Here is a 23,925-nt window from a genome sequence, read left to right as displayed (position 1 = left end):
ATCATCCCATATGCATACTCTTTTGTATGGCTCTTTTCACCATCATGATGCATTTGAGGCTCATTCATGTTATAGTTTGTTCCTTCTTATTGCTGAGTACTATTCATTCAAATTTTTTTTTTTTTGGCCGCACCGCACAGCATGCAGGATATTAGTTCCCTGACCAGGGATCAAATCCCAGCCCCCTGCATTGGCAGCATGGAGTCTTAACCACTGCACCACCAGGGAAGTTCCCATTCACCTTTTTTTTTTTTTTTTCTTTTTGCGGTACGCGGGCCTCTCACTGTTGTGGCCTCTCCCGCCGTGGAGCACAGGCTCCGGACGCGCAGGCTCAGCGGCCATGGCTCACGGGCCCAGCCGCTCCGCGGCATGCGGGATCTTCCCGGACCAGGGCACGAACCCGCGTCCCCTGTATCGGCAGGCGGACTCTCAACCACTGCGCCACCAGGGAAGCCCCGTGTCCATGTCTTTGTGTGGACACATATTTTCATTTCTCTTGGGCACATAAATACCTGAGTGGAATGTCTGGGTCATACAAAACTTTTTAAGAAACTGCCAAACTGTCTTAACTTTTATTTAACTTTTTAAGAAACTGCTGAACTGTCTTCCAACGTGGTTGCACTGCTTTCCATTCCCACATGCCATGTATGAGATTTCCATTTGCTCCACATCCTCACCAGCACTTAGTATGGTCAGTCTCTTTACTCTTAGCTCTCCTAGTGGGCGTGAAGTGGTGTCTTCCCACTCGTTTCCCCAATGGCCAAGGATGTTGAGCATCTTTCATGTGCTTATTTCTATACCATCTGTATATTCTCTATGACAAAGTGTCCACTCAAATCCTTTTAAGTTGAGCTGTTTTCTTATTATTGAGTCTTGAGAATTCCTTACATACGCAGGATACAATCCCTTTATCAGATGTGTGATTTTCAAAGATTTTTCTCCCAGTCTGTGGCTTGACTTTCATTCTTTAACAGGGTTTTGCACAGACTCTTAGCTGCAAATCCCAACCACTCCCATTAATCTTCCCACCTGTCTTTGAAGGGCAGTGATAATCATCATCCTCTTTTTCCCAAGAAGCAAACAGGCTTAGAGAAGGGGAAGCCCCATGACCTGTCAATGGCAGAGTGAGGATCAAACCCATTTCTGCTTAACTCCAAGCCCCGCAGACTTCACCCACTGCCTCTATCTCCCACTGGTGAGCAAGGGCTGCCATGAGCCTCATTCTCCTGGAGACTCCATGCGTCTCTAAGTTCGCAGGACTCCCATTGTGCCGTGAGGCCAAAAGAGCAAGAATGAATCAGACAAGCCATCAGGGTTCTTTCACAACAAATTTATTTGCTGACCCTTCACGCTGAGCCTTGATGGACATGCAAAAGGAGGAATTTGGGGGCCCTACAGCCTCAGGACCCACCTAGCTCCAAGGCATCACCAGATCAAGGCACTTTCCCAATAGCTGGGCAACACCTGGAACCCCAACAATCCCACACCACTCTGACACAGCTGCAGGCTGATGCCCTGAGCATGCTCTCAGCATCGTGTACAAAGGGCAGCCCCAAGCTGGCCTGGTCTGGGCCCCAACCCCATCTGAGACTGGCCATGCCCAACCCACCTACCCTCTCAGATGTCCTGGTGACCTAGGCTGAGATGAAGATGGCCAGGAGGGGTGCTCAGCTCCCATCCCCCTCGCACACCCTGAATCAAGTTCCCAGCCTGTCTAGCAGCAGCACAAGGTTTGGCACATAGTAGGCATGTGTTTGTTGAATGACTCAGTGAGCGGCAATGAAGGATGACAGCATGAGGGAGGTCTCATGGAGCTTCCCAGGTCCAACCGTGAGTTCTTGGAGCCCCTGGACAGAGCCAGATCTTGGAACCCCTGACCAGCCAGCTGCATTTCTTTGGTTTAGGAACAACCTGAAGCCAAGGATGAGAACAAGCCTTCCCCACCCTCCATGCTCTCAAGTCTGGCTTAGACATGTCTCCTGAAGGCCTCCTTTGTGCCAAGTAACTTGTGGGGTTCTCCAGTCCACAAACACAAAAGATCTAAAATGCAAAGCCATTTTTACGCACAATGAACATCCACCAAGGCCTCCCCTCCTACATTGTGCTTCTGAGCTTAGAAATCTGGTTCACGTCCAGCCTCACATCAGCCCCTGCATACAGAATGGGGTGAGGAGCCACTATATAGATGGGGCACGCGAGGCTCAGAGCAGGAGGCAACTTGCCCAGGGATGCCCAGGAGAAGTCGGCAAGAAGAGACGTGGAAATCACAGCAGCTACCTTACAGCAGACCCTTAGTATAACGTCCGTCAAATGAGTGAGCCTCAACATGGCTTGAAATTCTTTTGGAGTCAAGGTGTAATTTTAGAGGAAATAATAGAACCAAGAACATAACGGCCAGGGTTTCCGGCTGGAGCTGCTGCTGGGATTCTGTGAACTCTCCCCCCCACAAAAGCTGTAACTCTATGGGGACCTGGCAGAAAGAGAAAGGGACCCCCCCATTCCTACAAATGCCCTTCACCCCCATATCTCATTTAACCCCCGCATCAGCCCTGGAGGGGGGGCTAATGGCTCCAATTTGTAGATGGCGAAGTAGAGGCCTGGAGAGGGGAGAACTGAGCCCAGGTCCTGGGTCTGGGTCCTCTCCTTGGTGCCCTGAATGCCCCCAGGGCTGCCCTCTAATCTGCCTTCTTGGTTTTTTTCTTCCTGGAGCCCTCACTCAGCTCCTCCTTGGACTTGGTGGGCAGGGCCGAGTGCGAGGGGCCGGGCCCACTGCCGCCCTGGGATCCACCGTGGTTGTCATGGTGATGGTCGCTCCCCCAGGCCGACCCAAACAGCACAGGGCAGATGTAGCCTTCCAGAACATCAAAAGGGGAACTGTGGGAGTGAGTGGCCATCAGGAACACCTGAGGTGGTGTGGCAGAGGGACAGGAGAGGCAGCAGAGCCAGAGGGAGGATGAGGCAGAAGCAAAGTGGGGGGTTGGGGGGGAAAAAGGGAGAAGGTCAGCCAGGTGAAGGGCAGAGGTAGCCCAGACCCAGCCTTCTGGCTGCATGCACCCCTAAGAAGGTGACCAAGTGTCCTGGGTTTTCTGGGAGGCGAGATTTTAGTGCTAAAAACCCAGGCACACCAAGACAGTTGGTCACCTTTTCCCCAGGAGTATCCCACACACACACCTGGGCTCAGAGAGGAGCTGTGTTTGGCTTGGGGTCGCTCACTCCCTTTCCCTATGCGATGGCCTGTGGTCCCTTCCCGGGGAGCCAGCAGCGAAGTCCCTCAGCTCCACGGGGAGGGAAGAGTGCAGGGCCCCAGAAGACCTTTCCTGGGTAGGGGGTGACCCTAACTCAAGGCCTGAGGGTCAGACCAGCACCATTCCTGGTCCAGCCCGCTCTCCATGCCCGAAGCACAAGGCCCTGATACTCCAAACAGACTCCGTACACTCCTGCCCCCATCTTGGCCTTTGCCCCTGCTGGGCCCTCTGCCTGGAAGACCTTGTTCTGCTCACCGCCATCCCCACCTGCTGGACACTAATCTTCTCATACCCTTCTCCCATGCATGAACCTACTGACAAGCTCCCCACCCCTTGACCTTAGGGCTGTCCTTTCCCCAGACACTCAAGGCCATGAGTCTAAGCTCCCTAACCTCAGCCTGGGAGGTTTGGGTCGGCGTCAGGACAGGAAGGCTTACCTTACAGGATACCATGAACATGGTGAAGATGAAGATGAGGCTGGCTTTGGACACTGGGAGCCAGCGGGTCTGCTGGAGGGTAAAGAGGATGGCTCCGTACAGGCTGGCCTTGGTGGGGCTGGAGGAGGTAGCTGTGGTTACTGGGAGGTTCTGCATGGCTCAGGCCTCTGTACCACTGTCCCAGGCCCCCTTCTCTGCCCACCCCTGCTGGTCCCAGCACCCATCCCAGCTTCTCCAGAGTGCATGGTGGGAAGGTGCCCATGTGACATGGATGACGGGGGATCTCCCTGTACAGTAAAGAGCTACCTTGGCCCCAAAAGAGGTCTCTCCTTTTCCCTGCTCCTGGAAGGTATCCATTAAGCCCTGGGAATGTCCTGCCTGATAGGAGTGTCTTTGCTTACCTGGGGATTTGGGGTCATACCAGATGGTAATGGTGTGATTTAGGGTGGGGTCTTGGGCCACATGGTATCCGCTGAACCTCTGGAGGGACTGGAGACTGAGGTCAGCCATGCAGGCAGTCAGCTATGTCTGTGTGACCAAGCCCCAGTAAAGCCCCTGAACACCAAGGCTCAGGGGAGCACTACTGGTTGGCAATCTTCAACGCATACGGTCACGCATGGATGCTGGGAGAAACAGGTGCTGTCCACACAGTTCCACTGAGAAATGACAGTTTGAAGCTTGCGCCTGGTCTCTCCCTGGATGCTGCCCCACGTCTTTACCTTTGCCAATTTTCATCTGTAATAAACTATAATCCTAAGTATAATGGCTTGGCCAAGCGCTATGGGTCCTTCTAGCAAATTGTCAGACCTGAGGGTGGTCTTGGGGATTTCTGAACAGTGCACTCCCCCAGAAGGTGAGATTACAACACACAGTTCTTCTTAATTTTCCTTTTCTTCCTTGAAGAATAGGCTTCCGATATTTTGACTTGTTGCAGAAGACAGACCAGTGACTTCTGTTTCTGAAGTCTGTCGCTCACTGCATATACTTCATGATGATAATTCGACCTGATATTTCCAAAGCACGCACCAGGAGCCAGGGTCAGAGGATTATGTGTGTGAGGGCGCCTTCACACTCAGCTGATGAGGCAGAAATAGAATCTGAGAGGGGAAGCCACTTGCCCTCTTAGTAGCAAGGGACACAACGGTCTGAGCCCCCATTTCCCTGTCCATGAGCTGAGTGTGGGAACAGACCTCTCATGGGCATAAAGTGAGATAAAGTTATGTTTTCCAACATATGAAATGGAAGCTAGTTTTCATTGGCATATGGGTGAGCCTTTTAATGTCGTCATATTTTAATGGCAACAGCGTTATTGTAGATTGGGAGAAAATTTAACTAGCTTGAACCTTTAGGTCTTTTAAAAATGTATTAGGCTAAACGCCCTGTGGGGTCCTGGGTGGAGTCCTGTATGTTGCCATCTGGCCCTGCCCAATGTTCCCCACTTAGCCGCAGCCACACTCCTCACCCACGCTCTGTGTTCTACATCCTGAATCCCTCACTTCCCACCCACAATCTGTACCCTGACCCCGCAGAACCAGGCAGAATCGTTGCTCTTTTTCTGACTTGAGAGTTGGCAGAGGTGCTGGCCTCTGTCCAGAAGCTCCCTCTTTGCCAGAAAACTCTTATTCACTCTTCAAAACCCAAATCAAGTGTCTCATCACCCTGCAACGTTGCCTGCCCCTGTCCCCTAGGTAGTGTTAGGGCTCTACCTCCGGGGTCCCCCAGCCATGGCCTCTGGAAGCTTCTGAAAGGAGAATCAGGGGCTGAGACTTCCAAGTTACCAGAAGTATCCAACCCAGGGTCAGGCCCAGGGAATAGGGAGGATGGGATACTCACAAGGACATGTGCAGAATCTCGTTGGTCTCTGGCTTCCAGACCCCTCGGAGCAGCTGCTCAAAGTTGGACATGAGGGCGACACCAGAGCCTATGGGACAGGGTACTTCTAAACAAGCCCGCCACCTCCAGCTCCCTGTTCTTGGCTGAATTCCCAAGGAAGCAGCTTCTTTGCTTCTGGAGTCTCCTCCAGAGGGATACTGAGCCTGGGGTGTATGATCATCAGTTGCAGGTGGGGGAATTGAGGCCCAGAGAGGGGACAGTCTTGCTGAGGGTCACACAGCACATTTGGAGCAAAACCAGCATGAAGTAATCGAGGTCATATCCCACCTGCAAGGTATGTCTTGGACAAATCTGGGTTGTCTGCCCTGATGCTCCCAATCCAGGACCCTGAGCTGTGCATGAGGCTTCCAGAGGGCTCCCCACCCCCAGCCTCTCTTCTCTCTGGGTTCTGAGCTTTCAACCTTTTTCAAGCCACTTGCCCTCTGGAAGGCATGTCATACCCCTGGGGAATTTGCTCTGTAGTACAGGCTTCCTGGAGAGAGAATGAGACCCATGTCAAGATTTCTGGTTAAATTTCTAGAAGAATCTTCCCATTTACCCCAACTGTATTGGCTAAAGAGGCTTGGACGCCCACTCCAGGAGTGGTTGTGCTAACTGGGATGCCTGATAGGCACCACTGGACCAGGGGTTTGCATCTTGGATGACTTTGCCCCCAAGGAGGCATTTGGCAGTATCTGTAGACATGTTTGGTTGTCACAACTGGGGAGGGGGCTGCTACTGGCAACTAATGGGTTGAAGCTAGGGATGCTCCTCAACATCTTACGATGCACAGGACAGCCCCTACCGAAGAGCATGATCCAGCCCTAAATGTCAGTGGTACTGAGGACACTCTGACTCAATGGGTGATGATTCTAGACCCAGGCATTTTGGGGGTACCCACTTTGGTGAGCAGGAAGCAGGGATTCGGTGCCCAGTGGCATTTAGCACCCGCTCAAGCCTTCTTTCCCTGCCTTCCTTTTACTCCTTGGTCCACCACTGCAACTGTTACTGTTGAATTAGCTATTTCTCCTTTAACTTCCCTCTACTTTTGCTTTATGTATTTGGGTGCTCTGTTTTTAGGTGCATATATGTTTATAATGGTTATATCTTCTTAGTGGAGTGACCCAACATTATAAACTGTCTCTCTATATTTTTAGTAATATTTTTTTGTCTCAAAGTCTATCTTGGTCTACCTCTTAGCATAAATGGAGGAGGATAAAAAGGAGGGCTCCAAAGCTGTTAGGAGAGTGGATGTTGAATTCAGAGGACTTGGAGTCAAACCCAGCTGTGTCCCCATAGCCATGTGACCTTGGGCATGTCATTTCATTTCCCTCCTCTGTAAAAAGAGATGATGTTAGCCTTCTCCTAAAGGAGAGTCTTAAGGATCAAATGAAAAAAGATGCACAAAGTCCTCAACTCAAAACTTGCCCTGGGTCAGGGATCTTAACCTGGAGTCTATGAACCCAGACAGGAAACAGAATTACATCTTCATTGTCACATCCCTCACTGAAATCCAGCCTTTCCTTCCATCATGAGGGGAGGCAGTTACCTCAGCAGGATTTGCAAGTCTGTGATTCTGTCACCAACAGAATTCATGGATGTTTTTCTTTTCACATTCCCATTGTTGCAGATGGTGGTTTCAAAATATCATTTGTGCTCAACACCACTTCAAAAGTCTATTTAATCACTAGTAAAGATGGATAAAGCTACTACAGCATATATTTTTTTTAAATTTATAACTACTTTAAAATAATAGGCTTCCTTTATTCTCCTATATAGTTTACTTTATGCATTTAAAAAACAGAAAAGGGTCTGTAGGCTTTACTGGGCTGATAAAAGGGCTGTAGTCCACAAAGCGTAAGAACCTCTGTAGTTACAGGGGTATGATTTCCTCTCTAGGAGGCATCTGGCAATGTCTAGAGACAATTTAGGTCGTCACACTGGTAGGTGCTACAGGCATCCAGTGGGTGGAGGCCAGGGATGCTGCTCAACATCCTACGATGCACAGGATGGCCGCCACCAGAGAGAATGGTCCAGCCCCAAACGTCAGTAGGGCCACAGTTGAGAAATCCTGCTCTAGAGACATCAGCTGTCATTGCTTCGTTGTCCTATTTACCTTTGATCGTTAAATTTCTGGAAGAATCTTCTCATTTACCCTAAAGGTGTCTACTGATGAGGAGGCTGTCCTGACATCCCTTAGCCCAGAGCAATGGCTGTGCCAGCTGGGGTGCCCGATATGTCCCACTGAACAGGGGTTCTCAACTGGGGTGCTTTTCCCTTGTTCTCATCATGGTCCTGTTTACCTTTGACCCAGCCAGTGGCGATCATGACGAACCACCCGTGGTGGTAGTGGTGATGCGCGTGATGGATGCCCACGGCGATCTTGCGGACCCTCACCACCTCCTTCATGGCCACGAAGATGAGTTTCACCGGCAGGAAGCAGACACACTTGTAAAAGAGGTCCAAGGGGCAGAAGAAAATCAAGTACCTTTGGGGAGAGAATGCCAAGCCTCAGGGGGAGACAGACCCTGGGGCCCCTCGGAGATGAGGTTGTGTCCAGACCCTCGCTCTCACTTGCCGGGCTTAGGACAGCTGGGCAGTGGAAAGTGGTGGGTCAGGACCACTGTGGAGGTTGTGCTGGTGGGTTCTAGTTCCTCCAACCTCCCGCCTCCCCAATCCCAGGTGGCAGGGTCACCCTGCCCGCCTGCTCTGCTCTCCCACATCCCGCCAGACCAGTGATTCTTACCAGACTGCTGAGGCCAGCAGGATGCTGGAGTTGTTGCTGAAGTAGTCGACCGGGGGTTCCCCGAGGAGCAGATCAGCCAGGATGTAACTCCCGAAGCAATGCAGCATGGCACACAGCCAGGATGCCATGGGGTGGCGCCGGGACAGCTCGACTGCTCCTGAGGGGCATGGGGCATCCCCCACCATCACCAGGGCATCTGGGACATGCTTCACCCTTTATGCCCTCTGTTCAGCCCATCCTAATTCAGCTGCCCTCAGAGAGTGCCCACCCAATGCCTTGCAGTTTGCCCATTTCAGAGGAAGAACCAAGGCTCAGAGAGGGTGCACACATGTCTGAGGTCACACAGAGAGAAGGCAGAACCAGGCTGGGGCTCTTTCCTCCAAGCTCAGAGAGGTGGCAATAACAATAACACCAGCTCATTAGCAAGCATTCCCAGGTCTCAGACACTGGGTTTAGCATTTATAGGAAGGACATTAAATCTTCATTGATAACTGCAGCCAAGTGATCACTCTTATTATCCCCATGAGAAGACTGAAGCTTGAAGAGACAGGACAACACGCAGTTGGGAAAGCTTTGACGCAGCTACTCCTGCCTTGGGCTGATGCCAAGATCCCTATAAGCTTATACCTGTACTTTTGGTCTCTCCTTATTTAAAAAATTTTTGTGTGCGTGGTAAAATATACATAAAATGTACCACTCTAACCATTTTAAATGTACAGTTTAGTGGCATTAAGCACATTCATGTTATTGTGCAACCATCCCCATCATCCATCTCCAGAGCTTTTCACCTTGCAAAACTGAAACTCTGTCCCCATTAAACACTAACTCAGACTTCCCTGGTGGCGCAGTGGTTAAGAATCCGCCTGCCAATGCAGGGGACACAGGTTCAAGCCCCGGTCTGGGAAGATCCCACATGCCATGGAGCAAATAAGCCCGTGCGCCACAACTACTGAGCCTGCGCTCTAGAGCCTGTGCGCCACAACTACTGAAGCCCGTGCACCTAGAGCCGGTGCTCAGCAACAGGGGAAGCCACCGCAGTGAGAAGCCCGTGCACTGAAACGAAGAGTAGTCCCCGCACGCTGCAACTAGAGGTAGCCCACGTGCAGCAACGAAGACCCAACGCAGCCAAAAAAACCACTAACTCTCCATTCCTCCTTCATTCCAGTCCCTGACGCCTACCACTCTACTTTCTGTCTCTATGAACCTGACTACTTTATAGACCTCATGTAAGTGGCATCATACAGTATTTGTTGTTTTATGACTGGATTCTTTCACTTAGCATAATGTCCTCAAAGTTCATCCATGTCATAAGATGTGTCAGAATTTTCTTTTTAAGGCTAAATAATATTCCATTGGATGGATCTACCACATTCTACATATCCATTCATCCTTCAATGGACATTTGGGTTGCTTACACCTTTTGGTTATTGAGAATAGCGCTGCTAAGAACATGAACATACAAATATCTGCACGAGTTCCTGCTTTCAATTCTTTTGGGTATATTCCAGATGTGGAATTGCTGGATCAAATGTTAATTCCATTTTTAATTTTTTGAGAAACTTCCGTACTGTTTTCCACAGCAACTGCCCCATTTTACATTCCCATCAGTAATGCACAAGGGTTCCAACCTTTCCACCTCCTCAGCAATACTTGTTGTTTTCTGTTTTTTAGGAATAGCTATGCTGATGGGTATGAGGTGATATCTCATTGTGGTTTTGATTTGCATTTCCCTAGTGATCAGTGATATTCAGTACTTTTTCATGTGCTTATTGGTCATTCCTATATCTTCTTTGGGGAAATGTCTATTCAAGTCTTTTGTGTATTTTTTAAAAAATTGGGTTGTCCTTCTGTTGTTAAGTTGTGCTCTTATGGAGAATGTTCATTTGCTGAGTAAAGAGCTTTGGTTGGCCCCAGATAGGAAGGCACAGAAGAAATTTGAAAGGTGGAGCTGAAGAGCTCCGGAGCCCTATCTTGCTGGGGGAGAGCCATCAGTGCAGAGGGAAGTCACCAGGTATTGGTACCGAAGGGGACAGTGCAGGGCATGCCCACATGTGAGGAACGGTGTAGAAAGAGCAATGAGCAAAGCTGGATAATGGAGTCCTTGAAGGCAGAATTAAACTAACAGGGTGAGGAGGGAGAGAGGGCATCCCATGCTAGCAGCATGGAAGGAACAAAGACACAAGCAAAAATGGCCAAGCACAAATGCCACTTCCTCCAGGAAGGCTTCCTTGCTCTACTGAGCCCTTCACTCCTGACTCTGGGCTCTCACCACTCTGTGGACTCCAACCCATTTTTGGTCTTGGTACTTTATTCAATTTTTCACATAGAAAAACAGAAAGTAGATTAATTGTTGCTTAGGGCTGGAGGGGATGGGGGAGATGGGAGGGTAAAAGCTAGAGGATCCAGCTTGGAGGAGATAGTTGCACAATTCTGTGAATATACTAAAAACCAGTGAATGGGATGATTTAAATGGGTGAATTGGGTGGTGTATGAATTACATCTCCATAAAGCTCTTAAAAAATAAAAGGATAACAAAGAAAAAAAATGTAACAGTTCACAGTTTCTGCAACTGAGGATAAACATTCATAAATGATACTAAATTGAGTCTTCTTATAAACCCAAGGCAAGAAAATGCAAAACACTGGACTAACTTAGCGAACAGAAATAGGGACCCCACACCTAAGGAAGATGGCTCAGTGCATCGGTTTCCAACTTGGCTGTACATCCGTTACCTGGGGACTTTACAAACACCTGATGCCTGCTTCCCATCCCAGAGGGTCTCGGTTTGTCGGTGTGGGATGTGGCTGGGCTTGTGGATTTTTTTAATGCTCCTAGGTGATTCCTTTGTGCAACAAAGTTGAGCACCACAGAGATAGGGGAATGAACTGGCCCATGTCCTGACATCCTGCAGCCTTGATAACCCAAGACCTCCATGGTCTGAGAGGATGGGCTCCCAAGAGCAATGGTTTTCAAACTGTGTTCCTGGGAACCGTGAGGGTTTGCAGGGGCAAAGGAGAAACCAAGCAAGTATGTCCTGGGTCTTCCTCCCCTGTTTCAACCAGAGCACAACTTCGTTTACTGCTTCATCTCAGAGTTCGGCATAAGATTTTGTTTGAAAAGGAGAATCTGGTATTCACACAGGCGTGCATGCAAATATTCATAGCAGCTTTATTTGTAAACAACCCAAATGGCTTCAATGGGTGAATGGATAAACAAACCATGGTACATCTGTACCATGGAATACTACTCAGTAACGAAAAAGGAATAAACCAGGGATACACAAAACAACCCAGACAGATCTCAACGGTGTGACGCTCAGCGAAAACTGCCAATCTCAGAAGGTTACATACTGCATATGATTCCATTTATATAACATTCTCCAAGTCACAAAACCATAGTGATGAGTGGCAGCGAGCAGATCAGTGGTTACCAGGGGTTAGGGTTCAAAGGAAGATCTAACTATAGAGGGGCATCACAGGGGAGTTTCTTTGGAGTGTCAGAACCATTCTGTAATCCTGATCGTGGTGGTGGTTACTCCAATCTACACATGTGATAAAATTTCAAAGGACTATATTTTTTAAAGTGCATGTAAAAACAGCTGAATAAAGTCTGTAGTTGGTGTTAATGGTATTATTCTGACGCCAATTTTCATGTTTAAATAATGAGCTACCATTAGGTAAGAAGCTGTCATTGGGGGAAGCTCGGTGAAGGGGACTTGAAAACTCTGCTCCATTTTTGCAACTTCTGGGACTCCCCTGGTGGTCCAGTGGTTAGGACTCAGCACTTTCACTGCCAGGGGTTCAATCCCTGGTTGGGGAATTAAGATCCTGCAAGCTGTGGCATGGCCACAGGAAAAAAAAAAAAAGAACCCATTTTTGCAATTTCTTATGAGTCTTAAACTCTTTCAAGATAAACTGTATTTTAAGATCCCAAATTAAAATGAAGGCAGGGGGTCTAGTTCTTTAAAAACACGTTTACAAAAAACACTAGAGGTACAGGATTAATGTCTATTAGTCAAATACACTTTATACTACACACTTAAGTCTTTTGTATCTTTTTTTTTAAAACATCTTTATTAGAGTATAATTGCTTTACAATGGTGTGTCAGTTTCTGCTTTATAACAAAGTGAATCAGTTATACATATACATATGTCCCCATATCTCTTCCCTCTTGCATCTCCCTCCCTCCCACCCTCCCTATCCCACCCCTCTGGGTGGTCACGAAGCACGAGCTGATCTCCCTGTGCTATGCGGCTGCTTCCCACTAGCTATCTATTTTACGTTTGGTAGTGTGTATGTGTCCATGCCACTCTCTCACTTTGTCCCAGCTTACCCTTCCCCCTCCCCATATCCTCAAGTCCATTCTCTAGTAGATCTGCATCTTAAGACAATAGTAGCATAAAGATAGAACCTAACTATCTCAAAAGATTCAAAAGGAAGAAATGGACAAATTCTTTTGAATCTTTTGAGATAGTTAGGTTCTATCTTTATGCTACTATTGTCCTAATCTTCTAGAGCCACACCCCTGAGTTGGAACCTGGGTGTCTCCTGGTGTGACAACTTATTTCATCATTTGATTCCTTCCCTCCCCCACTAGTTTCATCTTCCAGAGAATGAATTTAGAATTAAGTCATAAGACACAGCTACTTAGCTCTCACAGCCAGAGCTGGTACCAATGACTCTATTTTTTAAGTTTTATTTTAAATTTTATTTTATTGAAATATAGTTGATTTACCATATTGTGTTAATTTCTGCTATACAGCAAAGTGATTCAGTTATACATATATAAACATTATTTTTTACATTCTTTCCCATTATGGCTTATCACAGGATATTGAATATACTTCCCTGTGCTATATATGCTATACAGTAGGACCTTGCTGTTTATCATCCTATATATAACAGTTTGCGTCTGTTAATTCCAAACTCCCACACCTTCCCTTCCCCCACCCCCCACCACCGCCCCGCCAACCACAAGTCTGTTCTCTACATCTGTCTTTTTCTGTTTTGTAGATAAGTTCATTTGTGTCATATTTTAGATTCTACATGTAAGTGATATCATATGGTATTTGTCTTTCTCATTCTGACTTACTTTGCTTAGTATGATAATCTCTAGGTCCATCCCTGTTGCTGAAAATGGCATTATTTCATTCTTTTTTATGGCCAAGTAGTATTCCCCAGTGCCTCTCTTTAATAAACAATTTACTTAATCCAATGAAAACTCTACTCAGTGTGGATGTGAGATGACAAGCTTACAATATGTAATCTATTAGTCAAAAGGCTAATCAAAAGAAATAATTAGTTCAGGTTTTGGGAGTTTGGGGGGAAAGTTTCTCTTTGTTTCTAGAGATTGGATGCCTTTTGTCTCTAAAGTGTCGAGTCTGAACGCTTGGCCTCTTTATGCTGTGTACTAAGTGTGAAGCTACTGACATAAATACCTGTATATACTATTGATACACTCAACAAGTTGACTTGATCTTAATCCTTTCGTGAGTACAGGGACCTTATCAGTCTTATCTGCTGCTGAACCACCCCCTTCCCCTGACCCCGTGTGCTTGGCACTGTGCCTGATACATGGTAGTTACTCACCTCCAGAAGCTAGGAAGAGGCATAGAAAGATTCCTTCCTAGAACCATCAGAGAGAACATGGCCCTGCTGACACCTTGATTTTGCATTACTAGCTTCCAGAACGGTGAGACAATAAATTTCCGTTTTAAGCCACTCAGTTTGTGGTACTTCATTATGGCAGCCAAAGGAAATTCATACAGATGGCGATATGAAGACAGAAGCAAAGACTGGAGTAATGTATGTAGAAGCCAAGGAATGCCAAGGATTGCCGGAAGACACCAGAAACCAGGAAAGAGGCATGGAAGCATCCTCCCCTAGAGCCTCCAGAAGGAACCAGACACCTTGACTTTGAACTCTGGCCTTCAGAACTGTGGAGAAAAAATTTCTGTTGTTCTAAGCCCTCTAGTTTGTGGTCATTTGTTATGGCAGCCCTAGGAAATTAACATAGCATCTGACAGATGAGGCAACAGAGTCTCCCCAAGGTCAACGGCTTACCCAAGATCACCCAGGCATTCAGTGAGTGTTTTTGAGCTCTGACCATGTGCTGGGCTCTTGCTAGGCACTGGGGATGCAGCTATAAGCAAGCGCTGGTTCAGGCATTACCTTTGTGGGGCCCACAGTGTGGTAGAGAGGCAACGTGGTTAAATAATCCCACAAATGAAGGTTAAACCTCATAAGGGAGAGACACATGGTGCTTTGAAGGGTTTAATTGGGGAACTGTCCCAGCTGAGGAGGTCAGACTTCATTTAGGAAGTGGCACTTAAGCTGAGATCTGAACAATGAGCAGGGATTTCCTAGAGGACAGGGGTGGAGGGGTGAAGATGATCCAGGCAAAGGGAGAGCATGGGAGAAGGTGGAAGGGGGAGGAGAGAGGAAACCTAAGGGCTAAGGGGCACTCAATGCCAGATATACTGGTCAGGTCGGCATGGGCTGGATATCCAGCAAAGCAAGTGACCAAGCCAGGGCCACACAGACCCCACACCTTTCAACATGGCATCCAAGCCTCTTTCCTGGGTTTGATGTCCAATGTTCTAAGCCCGTGTTGGGGAAAGAAACATGAAGTCTACTGTACTCCATAGAGGGAGCTGCCTTCTTCTCAAATCTGTCAACCTCACAGAGAAGTGGGGAGGGGACTATCTGCCCCTCCTCCAGAGGGAAAAAGCCCAGGTTTCCCTTGTACACACACAGTTGGGAGGGTCAACAGGCATAACCAGCTTGGAGGCAATCTGACAATACTGAGGAAGCCAGAAGCTGTGAGTCGCCTGTGCTCCAGCAATTCTGCTCCTCACTGTTTGCTCAAAAGAAACTAGTGCATGTGGGCAAAGAGACACGGGGAGGGGGATTTCACTGCCATACTGTGACAACAGGAGAAAAGTGGAGTCTACTGTTTCTTAGTGAGGGACGCAAAATGGAATATCGCAGAGGAGATATATAAAAATGAATTAGATCCGGGCTCCTCACCCTCAGCACTGCTGATGTATGGGGCAGAATCATTCTCTGCTGCAGTGGGGGCCATCCTGTGCACTGCAGCATGTCAAGCAACATCCCTGGCCTCCACTCATTGGAGGCTAGTAGCCCACCCCCACCCTGGTTGTGACAACCAAAAATGTCTCCAGATATTACTAAGTATCCCCTGAGAACAAATTCCCTTCTGGCTGAGAACCCCTGCTCTAGATGTATCAACATGGATAAAATCCCATAACGTTATTGCTGAGTCAAAAGGTTAGATTGCAAAATGATTATGTTTATGTATATTTTATGTATATATGTAAAACAACACAAAATGCTCCATGCAGTTCATAGATACATAAACAGTGGTAAAGGTATACATACAGGCATGGGAAGAATATAGGCTGCCTTTAGGGCAGTGGTCACATCTAGAGAGGGAGGGAGAGGAACAGATGGGGTTAGCTCTGCCTGCCACTATTTCTTTAAAAAAACAACAACAAAAAAACCCATATCTGAAGCAAATCTACGTTCACATCTGGTAAGTCTGTGTACGGCGAGAGTACGGAGGTGTCAGTGGGGATAGTTATTCTGTATGTTTGAAATATTTAATCACCATAACTGCAAAAAAACAAGGGTGCCCTTAAAGCTGATAAGCAAGAAGGACTTGGGGTACTCTCCCGCCTCATCACACTAGGCTCCACAGTCTGTACCAAGCCCCCTCATGGGCCCCTCACTGCCTGTCCCCTCTCTGATGGCTGTGGATGGGGGTCCAGGAACAGGAGGTCTCATAGCCTAGGGTAGGCAGCATGGTACCGTGCTGCCCTATGCACAAGAACCCATCACTAGGTTCTGGAAGACTCATGCTCATGTTCACAGCAGCACTAGTCACAGTTGCCAAAAGGTGGAAATAACCCAAATGTCCATCAACAGATGAATGGATAAACTAAATATGGTCCATCCACACAATGGAATACAAGTCAGCCTTAAAGAGGAATGAAGTTCTGATACACGCTACAACATGATGAACCTCAAAAACATGCTAAGTGAAAGACGCCAAAGACAAAAGGCCACATAACGTATGATCCCATTTTTATGAAATGTCCAGGACAGGCAAATCCATAGAGACAGAAAGCAGATTAATGGTTGCCAGGGACTGGGGGAGGGGGGAATGGGGAGTGACTGCTAATAGGGAGAGGGCTTCCTTTGGAAGTGATAAAAATGTTCTTGAACTTATACATTACATATAGGTGGGATCATAAGACATGGCCGTTGGCATCTAGCTTCTTTCACTGAGCACAATATTTTCAAGGGTAATGTTCATTTTCACTGCTGTATAGTATTCCATCATAGGAACAGATTGCAAGTTATTTATCCACTTTCTTGCATATACATTTTATAATCAGGAAACACGTCTCATAAAAGTTGTTTCAGAGTAAGTCAGCAACATTCTTCCCCTTCTCTTTACCACCCCCATTGACTAACCACGTGTTCTTGGACAAATCATTGTTTTCTTTCTCCAGCTCTTTCCTTCTGTCAGGTGGGAACCCTAATCCCTTCTTTGCCCAACTCCTAGTAGAGGTTGGAATCAAATTTTCCCCCCTCAGTCTCACCCTGGAGTCACAAGCCCAAAGCGCATCTTCTCCCCGCCCTCGAGGTTATCCTGAGTCTCAACATCTACCAAGTTCCTCCATTATGAAGCCGAATGCTCTCTTTTCTCCTCTGGGGCATCTATTTAAAACGCCGCCAGCTGAGAGTTAATCCTTTAGAGCAGCTGGTGGGTCCTACAGGGGCCGGGTCAGGTGAGGCACCCATGTTTTGCAGAAATGGATACCTCTGCAACTAAAAATAACCCCCAGGGGTTGAATTCTTTCCAGGGTCTTTCTTGTGCCCTCTGGGACCATAAGGCCAGGGAGGGTGGGGGTGGGGATGGGAGCCTGGGTTTTGCGGGAACAAAGTAGGCTCCTCACTATGAGTGAGGCCTGGTAGAAAAGTCACACGCCTGGGTTTTGGCTCTGCTGTTCACTCTGGCATGGCTTTGGGCAAATAACCGCCCCTCGCCCCCTCCCCCCCGCAAGCCTGTTTCCTCTGTTGTCAAAGGGAGAATGAAAGCACTCCCTCCACCAAGTTATATTGACGATTCAATGCTCTGCGTATTATCATCATTATGCATTTTTTTTTAATTGAAGGGAATTCCCTGGTGGTCCAGTGGTTAGGACTCCGTGTTTTCACTGCCAAGGGCCTGGGTTCGATCCCTGGTTGGGGAACTAAGATCCCACAAGCTGCGTGGTGTGGCCATATAAATAAATAAAATAAAAAATTGAAGTTTAGTTGATTTACAATATTGTGTTAATTTCAGGTGTACAGCAAAGTGATTCAGTTATACGTTGTCTGTGTATACTTTTTCAGTCTTTTCCATTATAGGTTTTTACAAGATATTGAATATAGTTCCCTGTGCTATACAGTAAACCCTTGTTGTTTATTTTATATATCGTAGTGTGTATCTGTTACTCCCATACTCTTAATTTATACCTGCCCCCCTTCCCCTTGGGCAACCACAATTTTGTTTTCTACGTCTGTGAACTTCTTTTCATTATCAATACCCTCCCAGCAACCCTAGAAGGACGGGATGAGTCTACCCATTGCTACAGATGAGAAGACTGAGGCTGGTGGGGATGTCCTGCCCCAAGGATCCACAGCAAGGCAGTGGTCAAGAAACTGCCCCCTGGCTCTTTCCCTTTGCCATGCTTCTTTTTGGTTTCTCTTGCTGAGTACTTGGGGCAGCACCCAGAAGCAGCAGAATGTGGGTTTCAATTCCAGGTTTGCCACCAAAGCACTCCCCTCTCACTGGGTGAGTTTGGTTGCTCACTCCCCTACCTGGGCCTCAGTTTAGTCATGTGTAGAATGAGGATGCTGTCTAGAGTGACCAACTGTCCTGGTTTGCTTGGGGCTGAGGGGTTTCTGGGACTTCGGGTGCTTGTCTTGGGCGAATGTGGGCGAGTTGGTCACCCGGCACTATCATTCATTTCAGAGGGCATCTGCGAAGATGAAAAGAAATTGCTTAGTGTTTAACAATTATATGAGAGTTATTTCTGGAACTGAACTGAAATGGAAAGTACCTGTGGGTGGAAATTTTAGTGGATGGACTTATAAAAATCAGGTCTGCCTAAGGAGGAAGGAAGAAACCCCTATCAGGACCCTCCTTCTGACCTGTGATGGGCTCCACAACATTCCCTCTCTGGGGGTCGGTGTCCTGTCTGTGGATGGCCAGGAAGTGCTAGAAGGTTTCCCAGGGCACCTTTAGCACTGCTGCCATTCTGCGCTATTTAGTGTGAGGTCCAAACATAGGAAGTGTGTTCACAGAGTTTCTCTAAGAAAGTCACCCTCTCCCAAGCCTCTGTGCTCAGCTCTCTTCCTCAGTTTCCCCCACTGTAAAATGGAATAGTAGCCCCTCCTCAAAAGGCTGGAGGGTGAGCAGTCCCCAACCCTCAAAAAGCTTATAGTTCAAACCAGAGATCAAGGAACAGTTCTCTTTGGCTCCCACCGTAGTTTTTAAATGTTCAAACTGCAACCAACATGTCTTTCAATAGGTGAATAATTAAACCATGGAACATCTGTATCGTGCAGTATTATTCAGCACTAAAAAGAAATGAGCTACCAAGCCACGAAAAGACATAGGGGAGCTTTAAATGTATCTTGCTAAGTGAAAGAAGCCAGTCTGAAAAGGCTACATACTGTATGATTCCAACTCTATGACATTCTGGAAAAGGCAGAACTATGAAGACAGTGAAAAGATCAGAAGTTGTCAGGGGTTTGGGGAGGGAAAAGGGGGGGGTGGCATGAATAGGCAGAGCTTCAGGGTAGTGAAACTATTCTGCATGATACTACAATGATGGATACATGTCATTATACGCTTGTTAAAATCCATAAAATGTACAACACAAAGGAACCCTTATGTCAACTGCAGAGTTTAGTTGATAATGATGTTGATAATACCTGATAATAATGGTAATAGGACAATAATGGTGTTGACAATAATGTCTGTTCATGGACCATAGCAAATGTTTCCACTCTGGTGCAGAATGTTGATGGTGGTGGAGGCTGTGTGGGAGGTTGGTGTGGGTGGGTAGTCAAAGTATATGGAAACTACTTTCAGTTTAACTTTGCTGTGGATCTAAACTGCTCTAAAAAACTGTCTATTAATTTTAAAAAAGAAAAGACATGTTCAAATAGCTAACATATAAACATAGGGAGCTACAAATCACATTTCTAGCTTCCCTTGAAAAATTAGTTCTGCTGGTTCTAGCCCCAATCAGGGAGAGATGCACATGGCTGGATCTCACCTGGGGACGGTCCTCACCTGGCTGTCTTATTGTTTTCCATATATGACCTGCCTGGCCCTTGGAAGCATTAGGGCTTGAGACTCAGTCTAGATCAGTGAGTCTCAAGTGGGGGTAAGTGTGTCCCCCCGCAGGGACACCAGCAATGCCTGAGGACATTTTTTTTTCACTTTTTTCTTTTTTTTATGGCCCCACCACATGGCTTGTGGGACCTTAGTTCCCCGACCAGGGATTGAACCCAGGCCCTCAGCAGTGAGAGCGCAGAGTCCCAACAACTGGACTGCCAGGAAATTCCCTGGGGACATTTTTGTTTGTCACAGCTGGGGTATGCTCATGGCATCTAGTGGGTTGAGGCCAGGGATGCTGCAAAACATCCTGAAATTCACAGGACGGCCCCTGCCACAGAGAATAATGATCTGTCTCTGTCATTAGTGTTGAGGTTGGGAAACACTGGTGCAGAGCTGGTTCTCATCTGGGGAACTTTAAAAAATACTGATGATGGTACCACCCCTGCGATTCTGATTCTAATGATAAAGGGGTGCTACCTGGACAACAAGAGTCTTAAAAGCTCCCCAGGTGACTCTAATGTGTAGCTATACTTGAGAACCACTGGTCTGGAAGGCTCTTTGCATGGGTCAGGGCTTAAGGTAGCCAGGATTGTCATTGAATCATTCATTCACTCATTCCTTCAATCATGCCGCCAGCATCCACGACTTCTTTCTTTCTTCTTGCATAGAGCTAAGGGTCCTAGAGGTGAGCCAGACCTGGACCTCCCTTTCCTATTAAGGAGCTCCAGCCTCTTTTAGCCCATAATTTCTCAAACATTAGTATGCTTACAGGGATCTTGTTCAAATGCAGAGTCTGTTTTAGCAGGTCTTGGTGGGGAGCCTGGCATTCTGCATTTCTTAACCAGGGGCCACAGATGCTGTTCACCTGAGGACCACACTTTGTGCTTCATCCTCATTCAGGATTCTCACAAAAGCCTGACTCAGAAAATGCCTGCATCCTGGAAAACACATTGCCCCATGCCTTACAAATAATTCTACTACCTCTCACAAGTGCCTTAGATCTGACTACTGACAAAGTTCTCAATAGATCTTCACAATAGCCAGGAAAGGGAGTCCAGGATTATTTTACCAATGAACCCATTTCACAGATGAGCAAACTGAAGCTCATGTAAGCAAAGCAACCAGCCTGGTGTTTACTCACTGTGAGAAGCAGAACTGACTCCCAATTTGAAGATTATTCCTTAAAGCCAGCTTGGCTCTCAGGTTCACAAAATTCTTAATTTCTGTACAAGGGGTCACACATATTCTGTAACTGGTCCTGCAATCAGCACACAGATTCTGAGAAGAAACTTTTAGAAAGGCTTAGCAGGAATACCAAACTGGGGGACTAACAGCTAAGTCCAATGCCTCCCTTTTCTAAGGGTAGGCAAGTACCCCAGAGCAATTGCAGTGATTCTTGGGATCAAGGAGACCGGGGTTCGAATTCCAAGGCTGTCATCTACCAGCCCTGGGACCGAGGCTCATTGTGTATGTAAATTAGCTTAGCCTCTATTTCCTATTTCCCCAGTTATGAAAGGAGGGAGTTGAATGTTGATCAGACCAGGGGGTTCTCAACCTTGACAGCATATAGCATCCTTGGGGGAGGGGAGCTTGAAACACGAGCATGCCAGGGCCCTATCCCAGATATTCTGATTCTATTGGTCTGGACTGGAGATGAGATGGGGGTTTAAGAACCCCCAGGAGCCTCTAATGTGCTGCTGGGGTTCAGAACCACTGAACCCTTTCAGCCTTCAGGAACCTTCAGGCTGCAGTCCTTCAAGTTCAGGTGATTTACTCTGTGACTCCAGCAGCAATATCCCAACCCCTCTGCATGCTCCCAGCCAGCCCAGAGACCTCTTTCCTTCCGAGACTTGTGTCCTACATCCCTACTGGGCTGCTGCCCTTCACAATTTTCGATTTCCCAATGTGTGCTAGGTTCTGTACTTGCCCAGGGGACCGGCCTGAGCCACCAGGAATTCATCTGCAGACAGGAAACACAGCCCCATGTTCAGGCTAAGATAATACAAAGCTTATTTTGCTTTGCAAAGTAACTGCTTTTCAGAAGAGCCTTTAAAGAAATAGACTCTGGCATGTGGACGAGCTAAAATAAAATGGAACAAAAACACTTGCCAGGCAGAGTTTGATCTTATTTGCATAAGACTGTGCATTTACATCCGTAACTACAGGGGTATAAATGCAGAAAAGTGAGGTCTGGAATGGTGGCCACCATGTCAACTGTAACTATCCCCTTTTTCCTTTGGGCTTTTCAGTTCGTTTTTCTTTCTTTTTAAAATATACACAAGCACCTATTTTTATCATCTTTAAAAAAGCTACTTCCAGAGAATATAGTGATAATTTACATCTAAGTGGGAGAAAAGATCACAAAGTTTCGGGTGATTGGTCTTTTCTAAAGCTAAATTCTACTGTCCATTTAGTTTGCTGGTGTGCTAGAATTATTAAAATACTAGGAGACGAACAAGAAACACTCCCAGAACCTTGCATAAAAATAGAATGCATTCTAAGGAAGCCATTTACCATCATTTAAAAAAATCGTTCAAAAAAAAAAAAAAAAACAATCCAAGAAGCTGGGTTTTCCCCCCAGCGATTCTCCATGAGGGTCTGGAGCTGGTGGGAGGAGGCTAACCCCAAATCATCCTGCCCTAGGGCCAGTACTGCTCAGTAAGTGAAAAGGATCCGGGCCAGACCTGGAAGAATTCCCTCTGGGCTCCGAGATCCAGCAGAGCCTTGGCCCAGGGAAAGGGAGAGGAGGTTGCCCCAGGGCCACAGCGGGGAAGGGGCACCGGTGTCACTTTCTCTGAACCTGATCACAGCGCCCAGCACTGCCGGCCCTTATATAGACACTCAGCTGCCGTTCTGGCTCCCCGCTCCAAGGGCAAGGAGGGAGGTCACGGCTGCGGGCAGCTAGGACGTCTGGCCAGGCCAGCAGAGCCGACCCGCCTGCGCCCTCACCACGACCTACGCCCCTCGCCCAAGTTCCTGCGACCGTACCCTGCTCGGACCCCTGACCTTCTCTCCCTGCATCCTCCCCAGCACCTGTTCCCTCTCCTCTGAGCAATCACATTCCTTTCCTTTCCTCCAGCCTGCATCTGCTTCCCCTCCCCCAGCGCCACAATCTCAGGAGCTTCTCTCCTTGCCCTCTCTCTTGTCTCTCCCCTCTGTCCGGCCCCGTATGGGAGAACCCCATGATCCCAGCACCTGCCTGTTTCCCCAAACCGGTCCCTGGGACTGTTCCCCCACGATTCAGGCCTTTCCCCTTCTCCAGACCCCTGGGTAAACCGCCGTCCCTCGCCCCGGAATGCCAGTCCTCTCCAGCCTCCGGCCCTGGCTCACCTGGCTCATACTTGAGGTAGAGAATGGAGACGATGAAGTAGCTAAGGTCGAAGACAGGAAAGAGGGGCACCCGCGAGAAGCTGAGCGCAAGCTCGCCCAGGCTCAGCGCCGAGAGCAGCTCCATGGCGCCCGCCGGGTCCCACCCCAGCCCCCGGCCCGGTGAGTCCAGTCGCCTGCAACTGCGCCCCCCCCCCCCGCTGGACCCGCCCCCGCCCGCCAGGCGCCGCCCCCAACCCTGCCCCCGCGGGAGAGGAGGGGCGACCGCTGGCTGGCCTTGGGGCGGGTGGTGGGACCCTCCAGTCCCATGGAGGCCGGTCGGTCCAATGTCCCACACTGTCCCTCGGGCCATCACGACCCCATTCAGCCCAGCCAGGCGGGGTGCGGGGTCCCCGTGGAGTGTGAGTTGGACAGGGGATCTGTCCTTGGAGGGGGGCGGGATCCGTTCCTCACGGAGCCCACCCAGGCGGGACGGACCAATCAGGACCGCGTTCCTGTGGGGCTGATCAGGACCCAAGTCCTCTGTGGAGCCCTTGGATCCGGACCTCCATCCCCCGTGGGACCAGATCAGTTGTGAACCACATACTCCCGTGCCCCATAGGGTCCATTCGGTCAGGACCCCCGTCCTCTATCGAGCTGTCATGATCCCAGCCCTCTGTAAATCATGACTTCTGTGCCGCGCAAGGAATCCCGTCCTCCTAGGAAACCGCTCAGTCGGGACCCCCGCCCCGGGTAGTGCCTGCCTAGTGGGGATCCCGCCTTCCGTGGGGCCCAGGAGGAGGCCCTTTTGGAATGCAACAGTCGGGGCGTCCATGCCCGGTAGAGCCCACTGCATCAGGACTCATTCCCCTATGCATTTCAGTGATCAGGGCGCAC

General features: G+C 48.3%; 1 protein-coding gene across 1 annotated transcript; it reads right to left on the bottom strand.

Moving 5' to 3' along the window:
• Nucleotides 1-1,315: 1,315 nt before the first annotated feature.
• Nucleotides 1,316-23,219, bottom strand: TMEM38A (transmembrane protein 38A). Its single transcript, XM_027084576.1, has 6 exons — nucleotides 23,053-23,219; nucleotides 8,301-8,457; nucleotides 7,858-8,042; nucleotides 5,516-5,603; nucleotides 3,683-3,800; nucleotides 1,316-2,903 (listed from the first exon to the last, which is right to left on the bottom strand). The coding sequence occupies exons 1-6, from the start codon at nucleotides 23,174-23,176 to the stop codon at nucleotides 2,676-2,678; spliced, it is 900 nt and encodes a 299-aa protein (XP_026940377.1). The 5' UTR covers nucleotides 23,177-23,219; the 3' UTR covers nucleotides 1,316-2,675.
• Between the last annotated feature and the right edge of the window lie 706 nt (nucleotides 23,220-23,925).

Source organism: Aethalodelphis obliquidens, unplaced genomic scaffold, assembly GCF_003676395.1.
Source record: "Aethalodelphis obliquidens isolate GAN/ISIS:26980383/991018 unplaced genomic scaffold, ASM367639v1 scaffold53, whole genome shotgun sequence".
NCBI lineage: Eukaryota > Metazoa > Chordata > Mammalia > Artiodactyla > Delphinidae > Aethalodelphis > Aethalodelphis obliquidens.
The sequence above is the reverse complement of the archived record's forward strand: the minus strand, read 5'-3'. Positions and strand labels throughout refer to the sequence as shown.